The 21,545-nt window shown below is 42.4% G+C and overlaps 1 protein-coding gene across 11 annotated transcripts in view; it reads right to left on the minus strand.

Annotated features, from left to right (window-relative positions):
• MAX (MYC associated factor X) overlaps positions 1-15,395 on the minus strand; it is a 70,568-nt gene extending 55,173 nt beyond the window's left edge. For 2 of the 11 annotated variants that reach the window (XR_014021429.1, XM_081289743.1), the window contains exons 1-3: positions 15,118-15,387; positions 14,373-14,399; positions 6,523-6,630 (exon numbers count right to left, since the gene is read on the minus strand). Coding sequence is in view for 6 of the 11 variants with exons in the window: in XM_081289743.1 (XP_081145869.1) it covers positions 6,523-6,630; positions 14,373-14,399; positions 15,118-15,153 (171 nt within the window). In the remaining 5 variants the exon portion in view is untranslated. Of the gene's footprint in view, positions 1-6,522; positions 6,631-14,372; positions 14,400-14,919; positions 15,091-15,117 lie in introns of those variants that run through there. The other 9 variants (XR_014021430.1, XM_081289744.1, XM_081289739.1 and 6 more) reach the window with 8 other exon arrangements.
• Positions 15,396-21,545: the final 6,150 nt, after the last annotated feature.

A 21,545-nucleotide genomic window follows, 5' to 3' on the forward strand; every position in this document is an offset into this window, starting at 1 on the left:
CCAGCACCACAAAAGAAAAAAAAGGATTAAATGAATAGAGTTACAATGGTTGAACCTGGATATGAGCAACTATGGGCACAATTTATGCAGTAGAAAATTTAAGGAGATGCTAACTTGGAGTCTGGTCAGATAACAACCTTCATGAATAATACGTGAAATGGGTAGGATTATGGTTTACATGTTATTTAAAAGACATCCATTCTAACAGCCTAGATATGATATACACACAAGTGTTGCCAAATGAACTGCCTGCCTTAAAGGCATCCACTGGAAGGAGCCATCTCCCAAAATCGTGTGGCCAGAATAGATAGGGAGCTTCCTCCCCCCAGTTTAATAGAACTCATTGTGCTCCCTGTTCTATGCCAGTCATTAAGCTAAGAAAATGACCAAAAGGAGATATATTCCCTGCCTCAATGTACTTCCTATGATGCAGTGTGGGTAGACAGTCATCAAATAATCACACAAATCTACATAAATTACACCAGGCTGGTAGCACATGCTTATAATCCCAGCTACTTGGGAGGCTGAGGCAGGATCTCAAGCTTAAGACCAGCCTCAGCAACTTGGCAAGACCCTATCTAAAAATTAAAAAAAAAAAAAAAAAAAAAAAAAAAAACCCACAAAACTGGAGATAGCTCAGAGGTGAAATGCTTGCTTGGTACATGAGAGGCCCTAGGTTCAATCACCAGGACTATAAGACAGCAAACAAAACAAATAATCCCACACTGGGTTAAGTGGGAGAAAGTCTTTGGCCTCAAGAATTTAAACCAGGCATGGAGGAATCTGTCTGTAATCCCAGCTAATCAGTAGACTAAGGCAGGAGGATCACAAAGTTCAATGCCACCTGGGCATTTAGCAAGATCCCATTCTCATATAAGAAAAATAAAAAGGGCTAGATCTGTAGCTAAGTGGTAGAGTGCTTTCCTAGCATGCACAAAGTTTTGGGTTCAATACTCAGCACCCCTGCCTTCCTCCCAAAAAAGAATCATCATATTCTTGTCACAAGGACTATTTGGTTTTAATATCTACCTGTGAAGAAAATCAGATTTTAAAAGGAAGGAAACAGAATCACTCAGTCTTTTAAACTTCCTAGTTGATGTTTACCATTGGTAATTGTTAGGTAAAATTCTCTTTCTCAGCAAGAGAGCAAGACCCTCAAAAGTAGATACCCTCTATTAGGCTTTTGAGCCCCTATAGCACTCACAGGGTCTCAGTCACACAGCTGAGCACACAGTGCTGTTGTTATTTTCTTTAAAGGACTGAGCAAGCTGCTGTTTTCTCAGGCTCTCTCTATAACTATAGACTGAGAACCTACTATGTGCCACAACCTGCGATGGGAGCTAATGGGTGGTGCCTCAGTTTCACCAAACTCCAGAAATTCCAAACTGAATGCTGACTAGAAAAATATTTTTATTTTCATTTTATTTTCATAGCTCTCACCAGGAGGGAGAAATGCAAGCACAACTGCCTGAGACAGCAACACACAGGCATTTAGTAAGAGACTTATAAATGAGAAACTACTATAAACTGCTATAGAGCTACAAATAGCAATGGAGTCATGATTGAATCGTTTTGGCTCAGGTTCTGGAGCTAACTCATGGTGCAGAGAACAGAATTATACTTCCATGTAAAGGCAACCTGACAGGCTGTCCACCAAGATCTTGCCTCTGCACAAACATGGTGAGCTCAGTGTCAGTAAACCACTACATAACATTCCCTAATACCCAACTAAGGACCCTAAAACAAAGAATAATTTCCATTTAAGAAAAGTACCATCGGGCTGGGGATGTGGCTCAAGCGGTAGCGCGCTCGCCTGGCATGCGTGCGGCCCTGGTTCGATCCTCAGCACCACATACCAACAAAGATGTTGGGTCCGCCGAGAACTAAAAAATAAATATTAAAAATTCTCTCTCTCTCCTCTCTCACTCTCTCTTTAAAAAAAAAAAAAAAGAAAGAAAAGAAAGAAAAGTACCATCTCTCTAAAGATGGTGCCACAGTCTAAGATCAATCCTCACAGCCTAACTAATTCCATCCCATCTTTCCTGGTGAGCTCCATGTCCAACTGAAAAAATTTAAGAGACCCAATGACTCAAAACAAGAGCTCAAGGGTCCACTTGTTAACCCTGGAATTGATGGCAAAACCCAAATAAAATGCCAACTGTAATGATCTATGGAGGGGGTGGTGGTGCTGAGTGCAATAATGTGGACTTTGAAATAATTCAAACTTGCAATGACTCTCAAGCCTGCATTTCAGAGTTATCTACAAATGTCACCTCAGAGTAATATTTCTGTAGCAGCCATGGCATGACATACTGCCAAGATTAATGTCTCTAGCTGGAGAGAAGTCCCAAAATAATGACAAGATTTAAACAAGATCTTTAAAAATATATCCTTAAATTGTAACCCTACAGTGTGGCAGAAAGATGAAATTAGACAGTTCCAAATTCTAGTCCTTGTCCAACTACAGATTGGGATGGGGATCTTGAGCTGTTTCCTCACCTCTGATAGCAACATTGGCAGGAGAAGCAGGAGTAGGGATAGTTGGGTGATAGTATAATACCTCACAGAACTGTTTGTGGATTTAATTTTACATTGTAATACAGATAATAGTTAATAATTTTTTTCCACAATCGTGGGGAGAAAGCCTAGGTGAGTGCTCTACCAACTGAGCTATATCCCCAGTCTCACTGATTTTTTTTAGTTGTAGGTCGACACAATACCTTTATTTTTATGAGGTGCTGAGGATCAAACCCAGTGCCTCACACATGCTAGGCGAGAGCTCTTCCTCTGAGCCACAACCCCAGCCCCTCACTGATTTTTTACTTAAGCAAAAGGTGAATGTTCTTCATAATCTTCATTTTATAACAGAAACATAGGATATTTTAGCAAAGGATAAATGCAGTTTGGGTCTCACATTTGAAGTTCATTCTTTTTTTAAAATTTTTCTTCTTTTGTGTGCATTTGTGGTACTGGAGACAAAACCCAGCGACACTTTACCCTTAAGTTATATCCTTGATGCTTTTATAAAATTTTGAGGCAGAGATTTGCTAAGTTACTGAAGCTAGTCTCAAAACTTTTTTTAAAATACTTTTTAAAAAATATTTATTTTTTAGTTTTAGGTGGACACAACATCTTTATTTTTTTTATGTGGTACTGAGGATCAAACCCAGTGCCTCACACATGCCAGGCGAGTGAGCTACCACTTGAGCCACATCTCCAGCCCCAAGTCTCAAAACTTTTGATCTTCCTGCCTCAGCCTCCTGAGTTGCTGGAATTACAGTTTTCTGCCACTATATCTGCCTCCTTTTTGTATCCTCTATTTTTGGTTAGAATCCAATGCAATCCAAACTTCTCTATTAACAACAACAACAAAAAAGGCTTAGAAATGTATATGATAGATAATCCAAATGGTAACTAAAAAGTCATTCGGAGATGCTCAAATCAAGAGAGACCAGAGCATGAAAAGCCCAAATCAAAGCTTTCCAAACTTCAAGAATCTGGGCTAAGGAGGGCATGGTGGCACACCCCTGTCATCCAGCAATTTGGGAGGCTGAGGCAGGATGGCAAGCTCAAGGCCAGCCTGGACAAATAAACAAACAAAAACAACTGGGACCCTGTCTCAAAATACAAAGGGCTGGGAATGTAGCTCAGTGGTAGAGCACCTAACTTTAACCCTGAGTACAAAAAAACAAAAACAAAAACAACTGAGCTAAGTACCCCAAAACTCACAGAGTAAAATAATAATTTCATAACTATTTACAATAATGTCACAACCTTAATTGCTGCAATCCCAATAAAAAGTTAGTCAATTTCCTTTGGTTCAAATACCACATTTTTTTAAAAAAAATTACAACATTTAGTGAGAAGTCAAGTCTGAGAGACCAGTTCCGTTAGACTCACTGCACCTGTGAAACTGCTGACAGACTAAGAGAACAATGAATGGGCTGGGTTCAGCCAAAGTGAAGAGCACACAAGACAAGAAGATTCTGAAATTAGAATGGCATCTAGTAAATTCTCAAATTGGGGCTCTGCTGATTAACAAATCTGGTTCCTCTAGACTGCTTCTCTCATACTTATAAAAAGTGTGAGCTAACAAGATCTCCTGCGACCATCCTTTCACTCAATCCTTTAGCCTTCCTGGCCTCTAAGTTTCCTCAGTTGGCCAAGGAACGTTCCCTGGTTCCTGCCTCAAGGCTGCTACTTCACTGGCTGGCCCCCTCTCTCTGCCTGGAAGGTTCATCACTAGATGGATGTAGTTTTTTCCTTCACTTCCTTCAAATCTTCACTCAAATGCCACCTTGCCAGTGAGACATTCCTTGTTTGCCTAAATTAAAATCACAACACTTCCTTCCTGGTTTAATTTTCCTTCATAGCTCTGATCTGTCAATAATTATTATTCGTTCATTTTCTATCATTTCCTTATCAGAATAAGGCTTACTTCTGTTTTGTTCACTGCTGTATTCCCAGCATCTAGAACAGTGTCTGGAATATAGTTGATTCTCAGTAAATATATGATGAATGGAGTGAGAAATAAGTCAAAGGGCACAACAAATGACAAACTAGTCTGTTTTTAAGGCTACCTAAGTCAAATATCAACTGCCACCCTGCTCCCAGCAGTGGGGATTGAAGCCAGGGGTGCTCTACCACTGAGCTACATCCCCAGCCCTTTTTGAGACAGGGTCTCACTAAGTCACCCAGGCTTGACATCAAATGTGCAATCCTCTTGCCTCAGCCTCCCAAATTGCTGGGATTACAGGTGTGCAGCATTGTGCCTGGCTAAACCTTCAACTTTCTTGAAGGAAACAGGATTTAGGATAATGAGATTATAAGGACTTAAGAAAGAATGTTTTAGCAATGTAAAATAGGGTTGGATAAGAAAGAGGTATAGTTCTGGCTTCTTTCAAAGTGTTTTTCAAACTTAAAAATGCCTGAGAATCACTAGGCTGCTTGTTATAAAAGCAGGTTTCCAGGTCTACCTCCAGGAAGCTGACTTGGTAGTGATTTTGATGTGAGTGGTCCACAGCCCACCCTTTGGGAAGCACTGATTTCACACCACTACTTCAAGCAAGACATAGAAGGCAGCTCTTGTCCATGTAGGTCACAGAAACTACATTAATTGGTAACACGGTAAAGAATAAGCACTGTCAACAGCTGAGACATGCACAAGAGATAAGCTTTTGCAGGTGTGCACTTCGACTAAAAGGGTGAGTCTCTCTAGTCATAAAAACTTTCTGTGGTACTTAGTGCTATACCCAGGAATGTTGTTATTCCAGGTTAAGTTTGGGGCCATCAAATCAAGCTCATACTAAGTAGGTTTAACCCATGGCAAATTCTGGTTTTGCAATACTAGGTATTCACATGGCCTGCTTTGTGTTTTTCATAAAGGTCAGACCCACCCCACGCTTCAGCTGCATGAAAGCCACACCTTAGATAAAGTATAAAACACATGTTACCATAGTATAAAATGATTCAATGGTTCCCAATTTAATATTAGTTAACCAACCAAACCCAGGACCCCCAACACAGAGCTAATCAGGAGAGCTACTCAAAGTATACCCAAGAGCAGACTGTTCATAACAAAAGATGTTTCTTTTTCTTTTGTGGTGCTAGGGATCAAACCCTTACACTTGCTAAGCAGGTGCCCTACAACTGAGCTCCATCTCCAGCCCAAAATAGCTGTTTCTTTAAACACTGTATCACAGACACCCCCTACCCCCTGCAGGCACAACCATAGGTCTTCTTCCCAATTTGCCACTTATTCCACTGAAAGGCTGCAGAAACCAGGCAGCTACACTAGCATTAAGGATGGAATTAACTATGCAAACAGACATTTCCTCCAAATTCCAAGGAGTGACCTAAACCCTAAGACTTTTGCTCAAAGCTTCTGTTTTTTGAATGCAGAAACAGCTGGTTCCTACCCTTTAGGAAAAAATGCTAGTTTCTGGAGGCCATCAGTGGGGCTGGGGGAAAGAGAATGGCTATTTTTTTCCTTCTATTTCTTATGAACATCTTTTTTGTTCCAAAGCTTAAATCATTCTTTACACACTTTGGAAACAAAAGCTATCTGGGCTGCTAAGTCACCCATGCCCAGATGGATTCACAGACATGCCTGGAAATGTTCTCTTACACTAGATATTGATGTAGAAACTTACAAAAGAAATTCTCACAGAGGTCTGGGGACTCAATACCTTGGAACTTTAGTGTGTTCCCAAACTAACTATAGGTTAAGCTCTTTGCTAGAATGTATAGTTATAATAATTTCCTGAATTAATTTATTACATGTAATACTGAGTTTGCAAAACCACTCCTACAACAGCTCCATTCTATCTGATATATACATATTTTTGTTAAGGATAAACTAGAGTAAGTAAGGTGTGTGAGGATATGCCAAAGAGTCAAAAAAGAAAAGAAAACATGCCATCTGAATATCTCTTACTGTATTTCTTTCCAGACAGGCGTGTCCTACTAACTTCCACAAGTTATAAGCTAGGGGTGGCCAACTGGCTTTCTCAATAAACTCACCTTCTCTCCTTGGAGTGACGGGACTGAGTCCCGCAAACTGTGAAAGCTGTCTTTGATGTGGTCCCTGCGTTTTCGTTCCAGTGCATTATGATGAGCCCGTTTGTCAGCCTAGAAGAATGGGAGAAAGAACATTAGGACACCACTCCTTTGGCTTGGTACAAGGTGAGTGGGGTACAGCCTGGAAGTATATGCTGTCAGCGCTGTCTCTGGTGAGTGGACTGGGAAGATTGGTCCAAGTGGGCAGTTAGGAGTCTCCAGAATTAGGCTCTGCTAAAGGGGGAGAAAGGGGTGAGCAAGGCTTTCGACAGGAACATCCAAAGTAGCTCGATGCATCCAGCTCATGCATAAGTAAAATCAAAGTTATTCATGGGGACAAAGTGTGACTCTCCTGCAACACCAGTGTCCCAACTTACTTATGTGACACAACAGCTACCAGTTGGTGGCTGGGAGGAGACTAGGGAAATCTCTAGTAGGTCCCTTCAAAAGATGTGATTACCCCCATTGTAAGAGATTCCGGCGGAGGGGGTGCCCCAGGGAGAAGTGGAGTCACTGGTGCAGTGCTCCTCTCCACGTGAAACCCACCAATGAAGGATCTGCCCGGCTCTCCAGTTGCTAAAAGGCACTAGTTTAACCCTCTCATCAAATCATACAAGAGAAACTAAAACCTCCAGAAAAACCCAGTTGCATAAAATCTAAGGTCATAATAACAGAGCTGATAGAGATGCCAACCACATTTGGAGTCCCGTTTCCTAAAGCACATCCAAGGTGCTATCCCTCCAAGGGCTTCCATTCACACAGGCTGAGCCAGAAATGTAGTTCTCACAAGACAGGCCTTCTGACACCCACAAGCTCTGAATAAATTCCTTCAGGCACCTGTGGCAGGTCAGGCTAATTAGGCATTTTCGAAATACTCAAACCAAAGTCTTTAACCTGTCCTGCTCCTCCTCAAAATCACAAAGAAGACAGCGAAGACAGCCAATGAATCAGGAACAGCAAAGGATTCCAGTAAAGACAGTGCTGGTGAGCACTATGAGGGAGCTTCAGCTTGAGCACTGTGAGGTCACTGTTAAAAGGAACACAAGTTCCAAATGGAACACAAGTGCTTAACTTAATCCAAAGCAAGAACTGTACCACACTTACACTCCGATAATTATGGAGAATATGCTCCGAGATTTACTTTGAATATGCCAGGTTGCAAGGAGCTAGCCTACACAGCAAGTCTACATATGGGAAAATGAGGTGGCTTTAATCCACTCAGAGAGGGCGAGGAATTAAAAACAAAAAACCAAGAGTAAATAACTTGGCTTAGCATAATAATAATGCCTCCAATGAATTTTTGTACTAGACAAGATGTATAGACAAAAATCTACTATAAAGACTAGAGCTGTGAGGATGAAAGAATTTGCAATTCTCATATTATCTAATCCTAAAGATCTGAGTCGAACCAGAGGAGAGGCCAGGAGCAGTTGTGGTCATTTTAATTACTTCCTGGTCTCTTAAGCATACACCTCACCAATAGCTCTACTGAATGGACATGTGGCTCCCTTCATGGTCATGGTCCTTCAGAGCATGCCACTCTTCGAGGGCAGAAGCTAGAAGCACTTCTAAAGCTGCCCCATCTTAAGTCAGAATTCACTATAAAGTGAGAGTACCTCCTGGACCACAGAGATGTATAGAATAGTATGGGGAATCTAAGAGGATTATCAAACTCAGAACACCAGATGACCTGGGGCTAGAGGACTTCAATCAGAGGTGCTCTGGTAATTTTTTTTTTAAATTTTGGTGCTGGGTATCGAATCCAAGGCCTTACACACGCTAGGCAAGTGCTCTACCACTGAACCACATCCCCAGTCCAGAGATAGGTACTCTGCATCATGACACAACATTAAAGCAAGAAAATTATAGATAGTTTCTAACAGCAGTATGAAATACCTTGAAGGAATTAAACATATTTAAGTACTCAGTCTTTGTCCAACTTTTTGTTCCCTCTAGTCATCTATACAAAGGTAAACTGGGCTGGGCCTATACCTGAGGTGCTCAGAAGGGCTGACATTTGGCAAGTACCTGCCTTTTCAGTGTTTGCTGTGTACTCTCCAAGATGGTCTATTTACATGCAAATTAATCGCCCAGCTTTGGTCTCCAGCAGCAGGCCAAGATACTCAGTCTACTAAATCACCCTGAATCCTGGCCCTCCTCCCAGCTTAAGAGCTGTGCACAGAAGCAGTGACAACAGAATTACCCACAATCCCTCCTGTTGATACAAATAAAATTCTAATCATCTGTTTTCTTTCTGGGAGAGCACTGTAAATCACAAACAGCTAGAATCAAGTTGGACTTGGTTTTACTGAGCCTGCACTAGAGGCGTGGAGAGAGGTAAAACCTAACATTGAAATCATCCCCACAATGCCCTACTCTCCTCCCATTCACTGAGCCCTGAAAGGACTCAAATGGACAAGTCTTTTGGTTAGAGGACTGTAAGTGAACTTGGCTGTGGACCATCAGCAGAAATCTTGGCTTCTCATCTGGGGCGCCAGCCAAGTTTGAGAAGTTGGCTCAACAAGGAAAAGGCAGCAGTCCACTGCCTGGTAGAGAGCCTGGGCTGGGGACTGTTGTTCTCAAAGTAGGGGATGGAATTTCTGTGGTAGTTCCAAGCCCAATTTAACTAGCAGATGAGTGGAACCTTAGACCAATCCCTGCTGCCATGTCCATCCCTGAGCAGCTAGGCCTAACCAGAATCAATTTTAAAGCTCTTGACACAATGGCAAGTATATATTTTTTTCTCTTCTTCAAGCCTCATTTGCACGAGCAAGTTAAAAAACATGCAAAACTAACATGCCTAATTCCAGGCAACTCTGAATTATATCACCAGTGGCTTAAAAGAGCACATGTAAAACTGAAAACCTAACATGAGGTTGAAAATTCTCTTCGGGAAATATTTCCAAACCACAAATCCATCCAGCCTGATTACCCCATTCCACCCCCACACCCAGAGGGCCCAAACCTAGAGTTTATCACTGGCCTGTTAACTACCTTTCCTCACTGGCAATCCCTTCCCAAAGGAACAAGATTTCAGAGTTGAGAAGGAAAATGGGTGAAGACTCTCAGTGTATGGCATCAGAGATCCTCCCACAAACTCAAAAGCATTTTTTTTTTAAAGACCAAACAATTGTGTCTTGAACAAGTTAGACTCAGATGAGCAAGCTTTCTCGCCTGCTGTCCTAAGAAAGATGTCATGACATTGAAAACTGTGGTACTGAAAGTACCCTTGCCAATTAATTAGGTACAACTTGAGTTAGGTAACAGAAGACTTCTTGGGTTATTCAGCAGGCCCCCAAATATCACCCCAAAACATTCTCCAGGAGCAATGGCTGGATGCTGCTGGCTCTTCAAGCACAATGGACTGCTAGTTTCTGCCAGAAAGCCTTTCCTTCAGGGCAGCCTAACAAATACTAAGGGGCTAAGCAATACCAAAGAGTGGCCTGCAGATGCTCAACAGGAACTACAGCACCAAATTGCTTCCAGCTTTGGCATCTCTGCCAAAATTTTACTTAGCCTCTCAGTTTTTATTTCCACTAAACTAAACTTCTGTACTGGTAGCCAGAATAAAAATCTTCACCTACAATGTGTCCATCCCTGATACTAACAAGCAGATGTATTTTAAGTGTTAAATATATTTTATTGGCCAATGAATTGTTAAAACTGGCAGGAGGTTTATCAAAGCCAAGGAGTTCTGTTCAGAATTGAGGGAAAACTTTCAAAATTGAAATAATTTTTTCAATAAATTGAAATAATAATTTTCAACTTATTGCACAGAGAATGCATCTTCTTTAGAGGCATGACATCAGTCCGCAATTCTAGGCAAACAGCATGGGGACATAAATGCTTCATTATTAAGCATGAATAAGGTTCTAAAAATAATGCCATTTCTTGCAAATTACCTTACACCTAGTCCTTTTTACAAGGATTCCAATATGGAAAATATAGATTCCAATATAGAAAATTCTCAGCAATATAGGGAACCTGTGTTGCCCAGTAAGCATTAACTGCATTTAAGGAATTTAAGAATATAGCCAGAGTTGTGGTGCACACCTGTAATCCCAGTGACTCTTGGAAGACTGAGGCAGGGGGATCATAAGTTCAAGGCCAGCCTCAGCAACTTAGTGAGACCCTCAACAACTCAAAAATTAAAAAGACTGGTAAAACCCTTGGGTTCAGGCCCAGTATGTATACGTACATGTGTGTTTATATGCATACATAGACACATATATATGAATCTCAATTCATTTTAGAGGGAAGATAGCACTGCTTATGACTATAATCAAGCTATTCTTATTTAATAATTAGGACACTGAAAAAGGAAAAGGTCCCAAATTCTCATCTGGAAAAAAAAAATCTATTCTTTATTTCTGATAAGAAACAGAATAAATAAAACTGAATTTCAAAGCAACTTAAAATATATATTTGAATCAACATGAAAATTGCAACATGAAATAATGGGCAACGGATGATATGAACTCACTAAGGTCCCTAACATGAAGACATTAATTGCAATTTCCCAACACCTCTCCTGCTTGAAGTTGACTACCTAGTTATATATTTCAATCATCTAATGAATATATTTGTTTTCAAGGTTTGGTGAAAACAAATGTGCCTCAAAGAACTGGGGAACACTATTATCCAAAGATAACATTATATTAGAGCCACTTAAAAGGAGACAATTGGTGAGACAATTTTAATTGAAAACCAAATTGGATTCACTGGTCAACTCTTATACCACTATTGGCATCTCAAGGAAGAAGAAAACGATTCAAACATAAGAACATCTTTCTTATGAGAAGACAATACCTTCCTGAGATCTCAGAGGAATGACCAAATCATTCCCTTCTGAATATACTACAATTCCTCAAGAAACAAAGAGCACTGAGCTATTAAAAATACTTCACACCAGAAAGGTCCAGAAGTAGAATTGCATAGATCTGTTTTTAAACCCCTAACAGATACACTGTAAACGCAACACGTTCAGTTATAATACATTGGAAAAGGCCTTGGTTTCCTGATCAACAGACTAATGCTACATTTCTTATATGCTTCCACCTTTTCCCAGAGAAATTTCCCAAGTAAAGCAAAGGGAACCTCTCGTGTAAAATAATACCTGTTCCAAAAATTTATCTTTACGTGTAAAAGTTTCCCTTCAAAAAAATAATAAAAATAACATAACATCAGTGGGATTCTGTGATGTACTGAATTTAGTAATATTGTCCTGGGTTACTTCCTTTAACAAAAGCTTACTGGTAACTGGAGAAGCTATTTTGCGTTTATACTAAGGCAACAAAAACATTCGTCAAATCAGTTTCACTTTCTGTTACAGTTAGCCTCACTTCCTAATTCTGTTCGTGCTGAGTATCCTGCATATTTCCTATAATAAGGCCTACAAATTGTAGTGACATTTTAAAATATGAATGTCTCTTTTTCTATCAGGCCAATAAGACATTTTCTAAGTAACTTTTTAAAAGATCAACTATTGTCCTAAGTGATTGTTCATAGTCTACATCTTTTTCTGAACGTTTTTTTCCCAAGGCAAAACTTAAGTTTTCTCCAAAATTAAAAAAAACATATGTTTATGATCTATACTAAATTTCAAAACAGTAAACAGATCTAATCAGAGGGGGGGAAAATGGAATCCTTTTTTAATCTACCCATTCACAACAGTTTGATATACTGTGAAACTGTCTAAAACTCATCAGACAATACTTAAGTCAACAAGTAGGTGTGTCAAATTAAAAACAAAGGGTCTTGAGCCACTGGGCTCAATTCCTATCACCAAAAAACAAAACAAAGCAAAGGGTCAAACCTACTTCCCTAGTCCATCTCTCAAAGTCAAAGGAAAAAAAATCCTAGGCACACCACAGCAAACTAAAAACATCTATACAAAACAAGGAGATTAGAATTCTAGGAGAGTGGAAACTTTTTAATTATTCAGTAAATGAATTTACATCAATACTCATATGGAAGAATATTTTGAAAAGCAGAAAGCTTTCAAGAACTGTGAGCCAAAATTTCACAAAGAAAACTTTTTTCTCATTTGAAAGCCAATATAATCCCAATTCAATGAATGATTCTGCAAAGGAAGCCTTACCAATCCTACCCTCCAACCCTGATCAAACCCTGGGGCAGATTTTACAACTGAAGACATGAAAAAAAAAATTTTTTTTTTAAACGAGTGAGTCTCAAACACAAAACTCCAATTACACATTATTAAGGATAAAATAATAGTAACTGGAAAAAAAAGGCAATTCAATGTTAAAATATACTCAAATATATTTATAAATTTAAGGATGTGACAATATTTCAACAAAAAATAAAACAAATTATTTTTAGTTAACTATTATCCTCACAACAACTGCTTCACCAGATTTTTATGGAAATATCAGCTCTGAACAAATGAAATTTGTCTTCATGCCTATCTTCTTTGACAACCTACATAATCCTTTTGGTCGCTGTAATGAAGAGTAGGTGCAACTAAGAGAACTTGCCTTTACCCTGAGATTATTAAATTTTTCCACCAGATATTATGAAAGTGGCATCCTGCAAACTCTTTAACAGTTTGGAGAAACTGCTGTCTTGTACACCATTTTAAACATAAGAAAAATGGGGACTGAGAATATAATTCCAGTACAGTGCTTGTCTAGCTTGAACAGGGCTCTGGGTTCAATCCACAGCATGGTGCCAAAAAAAAAAAAAAAAAAAAAAGGAATAAAAATCAGAAAAATAACAAAATCTGGATTTCTAGTTTTTCTTTTAAAAACAGAATAGAAAGATCTTGGCAACACTGAGTCCTCACTCCCACTTACCAACCCCACTGGATTTGAGTAGTGGCTGCCTTTTTAGAAGTGACATATGCTTTCCAGTACCCCAGTCCTCACTCCTCCTATCTAATTCTTGATAATCTCATTGCCTGGTCCCCAAAGGCAGATGAATCCTTGACCTCCCCCCAACTCTTACTGGTCCCAACTTCAAGTATTAGACACTATGATATACTTGTTTCTCCTTTTTCTCTTTTTACTGGGTCTGTTTTTCCTCCTATCTATACCCACATTACTGTCTCAGAGTCCAAAGACATGAGATAAGTATCTATACAAATCCACAAAACCCATCGACTGAGAACATTAATATCAAAACCCTAAGAAATTATTTTAGCACTCTAAGGTTATATCCATCACACTTCTGCAAAGGTGTCTCTGCAATGCCCCATTTCAACATTTGTTTTTCTTTATGTTTCTCCTTCAACTCAAACAGACCACAAGAAGCTGTCTGTACAGGACCTTTCAAGATTCCACCTTAGACTCCTCTACATTTACAATTTTTGCATAAGAATACCATGCTGTGCTAAATTCCTTGGGTCTAGAGCAGTCACATGACTTTTGGTTAAAGGAGATTACTGCATGTGGCTTCAGCTTCATACAACTATGCAAACAGAGTTTAAAAACCTACTTGTTCTTAAATGAATCTTCTGGACACTTTGCCGTCAAACAATGCTACCATTCTCTTCAGAATGCTTTATTTTTTCATTTCTTGCTTATATAGTGGTAGCTGGATCTCTCACCTGAAAACTACAGAACAATTCATTTCTTTGCACACAGCTCCTCTCACCCAACTCACCACCTGAGAATCTAGAATCATGGAATTTGCAAACCCCTCTCCCCAACCCCAGAAGGCCCCACCTCACCTTAGCAGCTAACAGGAGTTTACTACACCATGAAAAGTAATAAAACAACCCCTTTTTCTCTCTGACCCCAAAAAGGACTAAAATTGCACGGAAATGAAAATGAAATGGAGAGTAGGAGACGTACCGCAGATTGAAACCTCGGTTGCTCTTCCTGGAATAAGAGAGAAAAAAAAATAGAAAATATAGAAGTTATTTTTACACTTCGCATTCAATAATAAGAAAGAAAATGCCGGCGGCGGAGGAAGCGGCGGGTGGGGAGTCAGCCCGACACCCCTCCCTCCCTCTCTTCCCCCTCACCCCAACCCCCCAGCGGGATCCGGTAGCAGGGTAGGAGGGTCCCGAGCGCAGCCCCTCCTTCCGGGATCCGATCAAGGCCAGAGGGGTCGGAAGACAGTCTCCTCCCTCGGACCCAGCTCGGGCATCTGAGCACTCCCCACCCCTCACCGTCCGCCCTCACCCCCAGAATCCGCGGGTCTCAGTAGGAGGGGGTCGCGGACCCAAGGGGCAGGTCCTGAATGCCGTCCCCTTCTCCAGGGTCCGGACAATGGGATCCCGGGCACACCGCATCCCTGTCCCCGGATCCTGAGCGGGGTGGGGTAGTGGGGGAGGCCGCAAAACCCTTCTCTACGGAAGGAGGTGGGGGTCCCGGAGGCCGCGTGTCTGCTCCCCACCTCCAGTCCCAGGAGGCCGCTCCGGCCAGGAGCCCGGAGGGGAGCGAGCCGGGAGCGCGACGCAGGCGATCCCAGCCCCCGGGGAAGGGGAAGAAGGCGGCGGCAGCCCGGCCCCCTCCCGCCGTCGCCCCGCTGGGAGCCCCGGCCGCTGTCCCCGCCTGACAACCCGCACGGGAAGGAAGAAGCCCCGGGACTCACGTCGCTCTCCACCTCGATGTCATCGTTATCGCTCATTTCCTACGGCCCAGGGAGCGGCCACTGCAGCGGCGACGGGGAGGGGGAGGGGCGGAGGGGAGGGGGAAGTCACCGACAACAACAAGCCGAATGCCCCCACACACACTCTCACTCACTCACTCGCTCTCTCACACACACACACACACAACACGGGCGAGAACCACCTCCTCACTGCAGCACCGGATCAACGGCGGCACGCACGCCCGATCTGCCCCCCGCCACGTGACCGAGCTCGCCGCGCCTGGGCAGCCGAGACTTGTAGTCCTCGTCTCTCTGACTGGCGGCCCGATGAGCGCCAGAAAAACTACAAGTCCCATAAGGGACCGCACCCAGTCACCGCCTGCCGGGCTTGTTGACGAAGCCCAGAGCGCCTGCGCATCCAGGAGGGGGCGGAGGGAAATGGCGCGGTGCCTGCTGGGAGGCGTAGTCCGCAGACCGCGAGTTGTCAGGAGGTTTTCCTCCCAAGGCAGCAGAGAGGCTGCCGGGAAGACAGGACACGTGGAGGGAGCTGGGCTCCTGGAGCCGGCCGCCGTCTGAGTTCTAGGCGCTGGGCCCAGGGGACTGGGTGGAGGCTCTTGGGGAGAAGGCGGCTCCCTAAATAACGCTGTCTCTCCTTGGCGCGACTGGTCTTACTTTGACTTTTTGATGCTTGGGTCGCTCCGCTTTGCGCCCTGGGGCGTAACCCGCCTGGGAGAGAACCGAGCTGCTGCTGACTAGGGGGCGCGGCTCGGGATGCCCACGCGGACCATCGGCATCTGGTTGTGGAGGGTCAATAGGAGGTGTTAAGTGGCGTTGCAGGACGTGGTAGAGGACCGACCTCGCAGTGGGTCTGCTTTCATATGTCCGCGAGTGACCATCCTAGCTACTCGGTTACTCACGTGAGGGCCTCGTGTACGTGGAAATAAAAGCCCTTTCGGAGTTTGCTGTAGCCCGTGCAGTTTAGGGAGTGCTCCAGTTCAGAGAACCGTAATTAAGGGTTGCAAGAAAGATCAAAACTTGCACAGCTCCCTATCCAATTAAAATCATATTTATTTACTATGGCATGAGGTGCAATTCCATCCATCCCACCAGTATTTACTGAGCAACTAACATGGGGCAGCATAGGAATGGCATCACATATAAGACTGGAGATTGCCCCTGTTTTCATGAAACTCACAGCTGTGGACTAAAAAGTGAGATTGCCCTGCCGCCATTTTTGGGAGTGTGCATCAAATCCCACAGGAAGGGGAAACAATAACAAAGACACTTTCCAAAGTCAGATAAACTGCCCAGCAATATGGCACATGCCTGCAATCCAAGCGACTCAAGAAGCTGAGGCAGGGGGATCACAAAGTTCAAGGCCAGCCTGGGCAACTTGGTAGACTTTGTTTCAATAAATAAGGTGGCGGGGGCGCTTGGGATGAAGTTCAGTGTTAGAGCGCTTCTGGGTTCAATCACCAGTAATGGGAGAAAAGAAATAACAAAGGTAAACTAACCAACTACTCTTGCATCTGGTCTCCAAAATGAATGAAATTAGTTTTTTTCCCATGAATTACTGCTCCCTGAATGAAAACCATTTTATCTCTCACTTTTGAATTGGAAATTTGAGGTTTTAGCATATAAGCCTTTGTGACATATATCCCTGTGTCTGTAGATAGTTCTTGCCAAAGAGACAAATGTAAATGTGGTAGACTTCACTTTTTTCCCTTAAATATGTTTTGTTTATTGCTTAGTGATCCAGCTCTACTGATGTCTGCAGTCTTTGCAAATGAATTTATCTTTTCTAAATAAATGTTTTGTCTGCTAGTGTTGGGGAGATGGTCATAAGAAGACCATTGTGTAATAAGAGAGGTGTTGGGCTAGAAGGGAGACAGGGATGACACATTTTGGGTAAGTCAGGACTAACTAATGATTACAACAAACACTGGTTGGATAGCTGCTATGTGCAAAGCACAAACCCCTAGTTGAATTTACCTGGAGGCGTAAAAATTCCCACACTGCCCAGCATGGTGGTATACCCTGTAGTTCCAATTACTCAGGAGGCTGAGGCAGGAGAATCTCTCAAATATGAGGGCAGCCTGCCTTCAAACTTTAAGCAAAAGTTTTTGTCTTTTGTTTGTTTGTTTGTTTTGTGTTTGTGCTAGGAATTGAACCCAGGGCCTTGGGCATGCAAGGCAAGCACTCTACCAACTGAGCTGTATCCCCAGCCCTAAACAATTTTTGAAGGGGGACTGGGAACATGGTTCAATAGTAGACCATTTGTCTAGCATATGGGAGGCACTGGGTTTACTACCCACTGAGCCGGGGATGGGGTTGTGTTCTCTTGCCCAGGCCACAACCCAGATCAATTAGTCAATCAGTCTGGGAGTGAGAACCAATCAGCCTTAGTTTATAAACCATTTCAGGTGATTTCACTGTGTACCCAAGACTGAAAAGTACAACTATAGAGGATGCCAAAATAAATAAGATAGTCTTGGGGCTGGGGTTGTAGCTCAGTGGTAGAGTGCTTCTTGCCTTGCCCACATGAGGCATTGGATTCGGTCCTCAGCACCACATAAAATAAATAAATAAGTAAAGATAATGTGTCCATGTTCAACTAAAAAATAAAAAATAAATGGGATAGTCTTTCACTGAATTAAAAGAATAGATTTTATGGTACATCAATAATTATTATATTTCAATAAATTGTTACACAAGAAAAATAATCTTTGCTCATGCAGAATCTAAAACCTGATAAGATGTAAACACAATGCAGTGAAGACAGACAATGTGTCAAATAGTATGTATAGGCAACAAACGCTTTAAGAGCTCACAGTTTGGGGGAAAGTGCCAGGTCAGAGGTGGGGAGAGCAGGTGTTCATTAGGCTGTCAGCTCCACAGGGGCAAGTGCTGTGTCTGCAGAGACCAGGCCAGATTTTACTCACCATGAACCTTCCATTGTGGGAAGGAAGTCTGGTATGCTGAAGTGAGGGAGTAAAGGCTTCCTGGGTGGAGAGACTGGAGATGTTAACATTCTTTCTAGTAATTGATAGAATATGAATGTAACCAGGAGTTCCTGAAGAGGGGGACCTGGGCTCAGGACAAGTGGAATCTTTGGTATACACAAAGATTCAACACTTACCAGTCAAAGATAGATTTATTTAGGAAAATAGTTACACATTCAAGGGAGAATGTGGGCCATCTCAAGGGAAAAACTCTTAGAGTAAAATAATAATTCACATTCAAGAGAGAATGCTGGCCATCTTGAGAGTAAGAAGCTCTTGTGGTAAAACAAGGAATAAACATTCAAGGTAGAATGCTGACCATCTCCAGGGGGAGAGATAGCAACTCTTGGGTGTGGGTGTTAATATTTATAGAGGGACAATAGTTAGGGGCTGCACTAGAGGTGGACCCAGGGCAGTTACCCTATTGAGCCACTCCTGCATTGCTCTCCTGTTACTTTTTGCAAGGTCAAGGGCACAGGCCAAGGGTGAGGGCTGAGGACTGGGCAGAGTTGTTCACACATGCTTGTTTTTCATATCAAAGGTTCATGGGTGTTTCCTGCTTTCCAATTGGCTCTTTCATACTCTCTTTGGAGAGTCAGTCTCTCTTTTAGTCTCTCCCAATTCTTATCTCAGGAAGACTTGTCAGCCTGGATAAGTAAGTCTGACTGAACAGAAAAAAACACTTCCAACAATTATAGTATGTTTTATTTTCAAGCACTCAAGGAACATTTCTAAGAACTGACCTTGTTGTGAGCCACAAAGCAAATCCTAACAAGTTTCAAAGGACCGTGATCTTAGCAGCTATTGTAGAGTAATAGCAAAAAAATGACCAAGTTTGTGACCTCACCCCTACTTCTTTGGTTGCCCCTTCTCTGTGCCTACTCGGGTTCCCATTGACTTGTTACTGTTTAAGTTCCTGGGGTTCTGTGGTTGGCTCTTGACTCTTCTACCCTTTGCCTGGTAGGATCCTTTACCTCGTGCGTCTTTGCCCACCATCTCTCTGCTGGTGATCCAAGACTAAATGTCTCTAACTATATTGTTACATGCAGCTTATTTCTGGACCCACTTATGTGGATTATTCCACTGTCAACTCAAAGTTCAAGGCTTATGGATGAATAAAGAAAAGTAGATTTTTTGGTTTTTGGTACTGGGGATTTAGCCTAGGGGGCATTACAACTGTGCTATATCCCCAGCCCTTTTTATGTATTATTTATGTAATATTATTTATGTAAATCTCACTAAGTTGGTTAGGGCCTTGCTAAATTGCTGAAGTTGGCCTCAAATTTGTGATCCTCCTGCCTCAGTCCCCCAAGTCTCTTGGATTACAGGCCAGTATCACTGTGCCCAGCAGGAAAAGCAGGTTTTGACACAGCATTGGAATGTGAGCCATTCATATAAAATTGAGCATATCTGTATTAGTATGTGTGTGTAGAGAAATATGTAGAAAAATATTCAGCAAAAATGTTAGTGGTATTTCTTTGGGAAGGACCTTCTAATGACTTTTTTATTTAAGTGTGCAGCATCATTCTTGCCAAAATAGAGGCTATTAAAAGACAACCACTATCTCAATAAGTCTGTTATCTTCCCTATGCAGCAAAATTGTCAAGCCATAACCCTTAGGAAGACGGGCAAGTCCTCTTCCTTTGTCAGCTGTGCCAGCTCTCTCACTTGGGGAGTGGGTAACCACTGGGATCTCCAAAGGAACCAGCTGGCACACTCAAATTAGATAAATTTGAAGAGTTTTTCATAAAGAGATTGATTGGGGGCTGAGGATGTTTCTCAGGGGTAGAGCACTTTCCTAGCATACATAAAGCCAAGGTTCAATCCCAAATCCTTCAAAATAATGTGTTAATTTAAATGAATTTTTAAAATGAAGAGGTTGTTGACCAGAGTATGGGCAGGGTATAAAGAAACTAGGAGGGATTGCCCAGTTCCGTTGGGACTCTGTTCCTACCTCCAACTCCATAGGGGAGAGAAGACAGAGTGGTGACCAGAACTGGGAAGGAGGGGCTATGCAGAGAGAGACCTGGGACAAGAGCATAGGCCAAGGGATCCAGAGTATTTGGATCTGGAAAACCAAAAGACAGATCTCTTTCCTCCATTTCTCATGCTTCCAGAGAAGACAGGGAATGTCCAGTTCACTCTGCAGGGAAGGAAAAATATGGGGGTGATAAATCAGGCAAAAATATCTGCCCCCTCCTTTATTTACCCTTAGAGTATAAGGACAGGAGAACTTTCCCTCTACTCTCTGAGGGTTGGACAACTAAGTCTACAAAATACACTGACAGTAGGCAGGCCAAGAGGAGAAAAGGTATACAGGGTGTCACCCAGGGGTGTCACAAGATAGAAAAGTAAGCACCCCAGTGCCCAGTGAGATCTAGCTTATGAATCTTCTTCATAAGGAAAGGGGGACATGGACAATTTAGGGGAGAGTAAACAATTTCTGGGAAAGAGGAAGGGGCTCTCAGAAGAACAAGTGTCAGCCTGTGATAGAGTCTGTCTGGAGTGGTGTCAACCTCCAGTCCCTTTTCCTATGATAGGAGTTTAATCCTTTTTGGTTGATGGAAGTTGGGGGAAGGGATTGATGGCAACTGAGCTCCGTTTAGAGGATCTGTCTTTAGGCAGATACAGGGAGTTCAGAGAAGCCCCTCCCTGAATTGGCTGTTCCCTAAGTGCCCTTAGGTTGAAATCACCAGCACATCAAGGTGGTATATTTGGGGGCTGGATTTCTGAACTCCTTGGTCAGCTTGGTGACTTTGGAGGAGAAACCCAGTCCTGTCTCTCTGAGCGCAAGAGATGACTTTTTCTGTTCTCCTCTTTTGTAGGGAGTCTGAACCCAGACTGGTGGGGGGCGGGGGTGGGCAGGGGTGTTAGGGTAATTCGACAAGTGTCAGGGAGGACACACAGGTCAAGCCTTCTCCAATTTAATCTTATTGAAAATGAAGCTACTATTTTGGTCTCCATCTGTTTGACTCAAGTCTCTGCGCTCTGTGCTATATCTCCAGCCCCTCTCTCTCTCTGAATTGATTCCAAATTCAGGGTAGGAGACCTGAATGTTATTTATCAGCTTTCTTAAACCCCAGTGTTCCTCCCTTTCCCACCCATCTCTCTCACCAATTCCACCAGCAAGTCTAGTGATGTTTCAGGCCTTTTATGACCTTATCTCCCATGCCTCCTTCAGCCCCATATCTCACCTGGCAAATGGCCTCCTAATGAGTCTCCCTGCCTCTAAACCCACTCTTAATCTCTTTTCCATTCTGGAGCTAGTATGATTTTTTAGGAATGAAAGATTTTCACTTTGTCTGGTTTTGTTTTTTTTTTTTTTTTTTTTTTTTTTGCACTAGGGATTGAGCCCAGGGGTGTTTTACCACTGAGCTACATCCCAGTCCCTTTATTTTTAAATTTTGAAACAGGATTTTCTTAAGTTGC

Source organism: Spermophilus citellus, assembly GCF_964194105.1.
Source record: "Spermophilus citellus genome assembly, chromosome: 4".
Taxonomy (NCBI): domain Eukaryota; kingdom Metazoa; phylum Chordata; class Mammalia; order Rodentia; family Sciuridae; genus Spermophilus; species Spermophilus citellus.